Source organism: Chiloscyllium plagiosum, chromosome 7, assembly GCF_004010195.1.
Source record: "Chiloscyllium plagiosum isolate BGI_BamShark_2017 chromosome 7, ASM401019v2, whole genome shotgun sequence".
NCBI classification, from domain to species: Eukaryota; Metazoa; Chordata; class Chondrichthyes; order Orectolobiformes; family Hemiscylliidae; genus Chiloscyllium; species Chiloscyllium plagiosum.
Window position 1 is genome coordinate 19603732 of NC_057716.1, and position 4089 is coordinate 19607820.

Genomic DNA, 4089 nt, shown 5'->3' on the forward strand with positions numbered 1-4089 from the left:
CCCCTACACCCTCACTCCGTGACCACTCTCTGTACCCCTCTCTCCCTACACCCTCACTCCAGTGACCACTCTCTGTCCACTCTCCCCCTACACCCTCACTCCGTGACCACTCTCTGTACCCCTCTCTCCCTACACCCTCCTCAGTGACCACTCTCTGTACCCCTCTCCCCCTACACCCTCATTCCGTGACCACTCTCTGTACCCCTCTCTCCCTACACCCTCACTCAGTGACCACTCTCTGTCCACTCTCCCCCTACACCCTCACTCCGTGACCACTCTCTGTACCCCTCTCTCCCTACACCCTCACTCAGTGACCACTCTCTGTCCACTGTCCCCTTACACTCAACTTTCAGAGAGCTTTGGTGCCATTTTCACAGGGGTATCGATATTGTAACTGCTCCCATTCTGGGAGCGGGGTGATTAAAACACAGTAAGAGAGGAGTCACTGTTTATCTGGCTGGACAGCGATGGTTGGTCTCTGTCTTTCTGAAAACTATTGATGTTGGTTAGCACAGCAGGTCTGGCCACCTCTCCCTTACCTTCAGCCCTTGGCCAGAGGAGGAATGGCTGGGTTTGGATTCCTGGCCTGGACCTCTCAAGTGGGGGGCACGCCTGCAGATCCCTGGCTTCCCATGGATGGATTACTTGACCTACTACACAAAAGATCCCATCACTGCCTTACCTGATCTTCCAAGTAAACATCCAATCGCTTGTGTTTCCTGTTCGCCAGATCTCCACAGCCACGGCTCAGTAAGGACAGGTTCCACATCCTTCCCGCTCCTTAACCTGCCTTCGCTTCCCCCACCCCTTTGATTTACATTTCCCTCTGTAAATCCCCATGGGACTGACTGGAAGGAGCAGTCGAATCCCAGCAGAACAGCATCCTGGTGAATCCTCAACCCTGGTGGAACAGAATCCTGCTACGATCCCGAATTCAAATGAGGTTGCATCGGGGTGGATTCCTATCCCTATCCCCAGTGGGTCCCAGATTCAAAAGAAGCATCATCCTCCCGGATGCCCAATCCTGGTAGAGCAGGATCCTGATGGAACCCTAATTCCAACGAAATAGTAAAATGATGGATCCCTATTACCGGTGGAACAGAATCCCAGTGGTTCTTGCACTCCAACAGAGCAGGATCTCAGTGGATCCCTGACCTGCCTGAAACGGAATGCTGTTAGAGCGGTATTCCAGAGGGTCACCAGTTGCCACAGATCCTGGTTGACTCTGAGTTCTCAGTGAATCCTGGCAGAGGGAGGGAAGCAGTAAAGCTGGGAGCTGGGAGGCTGGGCTGCTCACAGTCTCTGCCTCTGGCTCTGTGCAGTGTTAGCTGGTTGCCTTGGAAGCAGCTAGACGCCGCTGAAAAAGAACAAACAGCCTCTCGGAGACAGTAAGGAGCAGGCTTACACCTCCCTCTCTCTCTCCCTCTCTCCCTGCCAACCACAGAGAATAAAGTCACAGTGTAATCCCTTTAATTGCTGTCATTCCAGTATGAGACTCCCCTGTAACTGGACATAGGCAGGTCTGTCTGATCTACCCCCAGGGCCCAAAATACCAGTTATCGTGGATCTGGGCCTCAGTCAGAGCTTTGGTCGGCTCAGCGGTATCTGCCGGGGAACTGATTCTCATGTCTATCACCCCCTTCGCAGACACACGGAGAGGGGGGGGAGAGCGGAGAGGAGCTGGGGGGAGCAGAAAGTGAGTGGTCCACTTGTTCCCAGTCCCACCATCTCAACATGGTCCAATCAAGAGTTGGATTATGACTTAATAGCCATTGACAGAAAGACAGCCAGCAAGTGGTGGGGACTGGGGATGTATGGAGGGAGTGGTGTGGCGTGGTTTGGCGGGGTGGTTGGTGAGGGGTGTGGAGGGTGGTATTGGGGGGGAAAATGGGGAGTGACAGGGAGATCGAGGGGGGTTGGAGAGTGGGGAGCCGGGTTTGGGGAGAGTAGGGAGCAGGGGAAACAGGTGTGAGGTGGATTTAGGTGGGAAGGATGTGGGTGCAAGAATTGGTGGACACCACATCCAGTCGCTTGTCTAGGCTGGGACACCATTGGGAGTTTGGGGCGGGGGGTTATTCTGTGAGCAATTGACAGCCATCCGTGTTCCCCAGTTTATTTTTAATGGGACTCTCAGGCCAGTGAATGAGTGGAGCCAGTAACATAGTGCCACCTTCACCTGCAGACACAGTCGTATGGTGCTGTCATTGTCCCATTGGTGGGTGTGTTCTACCTGGTGTAAAGCATTCCCAAACCTCATTCCCAAAGCTCCCAGGAAATGCAGTGGTGTGACAAAACAAATTGCAGGTGGTCGGTTCTTTAGCTCAATCAATATCTACTTCCTTAACCGGATATTTCGAAAAGTGGAGGGTCGTCTGATTTTAAAACATGCCCCCTTAGTAACTGCTAAGTGACTGTCAATCTCCCACTCACCAGAAGGAAAAGCCAGTAAGACTGATGAATGAGACAAACTGGTGCATATTGTCTTTTATTCTTCAAAATGGTGCTCCTGTATGACCAGTACATTTATTTCCACAATGACTGGTTCCTCACTGGTTGTTATGAGTTGATGCAGTGCTGCCCTATCTACTTGTTGGCTAATTGTTCATTCTGCACACACTATTGGTCAGAGAGTTTGATGATAATAGCATTGGAAACCAAGCTTACACCAAGGGACAAGTACTACAGAGTTAAAATGGAAGATGCAGTGTCCAAATGGACAAATTGAGGTGGTTGGGAAAGTGCTTTGATACACTGCTCTGATTTTCTTTCCCCTTTATTCACCCAAGGGATGTGGGCATCAATGGCTAGGCCAGCATTTTTTGCTCATCCCTAATTACCCAGAGGACAGTTAAGAGTCCAAAATATTGCTCTGGGCCTAAAGTCACATGTAGGCCAGATCGGGTAAGGACGGAGTTTCCTTCCCTAAAGGGCAGTAGTGAACCAGATGGTTTTTTCCTGACAATCAACCATGGATTCATGGTTATCATCAGACTCTTAATTCCAGATTTTTATTGAATTCAAATTCCACCATCTGTTGTGCATTTGGACGTTATCTGGGTCTCTGGGTTAACAGTCCAGCAATGATACCACTAGGCCATCGCCTTCCCCAGATTGAAAGGCGCTTGCCCCTGAAGCAGGGTTCACGTCTGCTTGATGCAGCCCTGGATCAATCTGTGTAAGTAATTGGGAACATGATGGGTATACAGTCCAGGTTTACACACTGCTGAGACAATCACCGCAGATTTCCCCAAAGCCATCTCTGGTAAACCACCCAATCCACCTTGCAATGTGAATCAGCTTCCCAGACTGTGTGGTTCTTTTGTGGCCCTCAAGATTCCTTAGTGTTCCCTCAGATTGGGACCAGGACATCTGGACCATTGAGAAGAACAGGAAAGAGAGATAGAGGGGAGCTGCTTTCATTGGCTGCAGAGTCTAGGACATGGTCCAAAAAAACCCCAGATAGACCTTGGAGTGCAGGTTCATAGCTCCTTGAAAGTGGAGTCGCATGTAGATAGGATAGTGAAGAAGGCATTTGGTATACTTTCCTTGACTGGTCAGAGTATTGAGTACAGGAGTTGGGAGATCATGTTGCGGCTGTACAGGACATTGGTTAGGCCGCTGTTGGAATATTGCATGCAATTCTGGTCTCCTTCCTATCGGAAAGATGTTGTGAAACTTGAAAGAGTTCTGAAAAGATTTACAAGGATGTTGCCAGGGTTGGAGGATCTGAGCTATAGGGAAAGGCTGAACAGGCTGGGGCTGTTTTCCCTGCAGCATCGGAGGCTGAGGGGTGACCTTATAGAGGTTTACAAAATTAAGAGGGGCATGGATAGGGTAAATAGGCAAAATCTTTTCCCTGGGGTCAGGGAGTCCAGAACTAGAGGGCATAGGTTTAGGATGAGAGGGGAAAGATATAAAAGAGCGGGTTGGACCGAAGGGTCTATTTCCAAGCTGTACATCTCTATGACTCTATGAGTGAAATTAGAAGGTTTTTTTTTAAAGGATGGTAAAGGTTTGGAAATCTGCAGCATACAGCAACCATTCCAGATTATTTGTCAAATTTAAATTGGAGATTGATGGATATGTTAT

The 4089-nt window shown here is 49.6% G+C and overlaps 1 protein-coding gene across 1 annotated transcript in view; it reads right to left on the reverse strand.

The window, feature by feature from the left end:
* Positions 1-1255, reverse strand: part of LOC122551904 (uncharacterized protein KIAA2012 homolog) — a 54633-nt gene extending 53378 nt beyond the window's left edge. Inside the window, exon 1 of the mRNA XM_043694472.1 lies at positions 683-1255. Within this exon, the coding sequence (XP_043550407.1) occupies positions 683-769 (87 nt within the window). The 5' untranslated portion in view covers positions 770-1255. The remainder of the gene's footprint in view (positions 1-682) is intronic.
* Positions 1256-4089: the final 2834 nt, after the last annotated feature.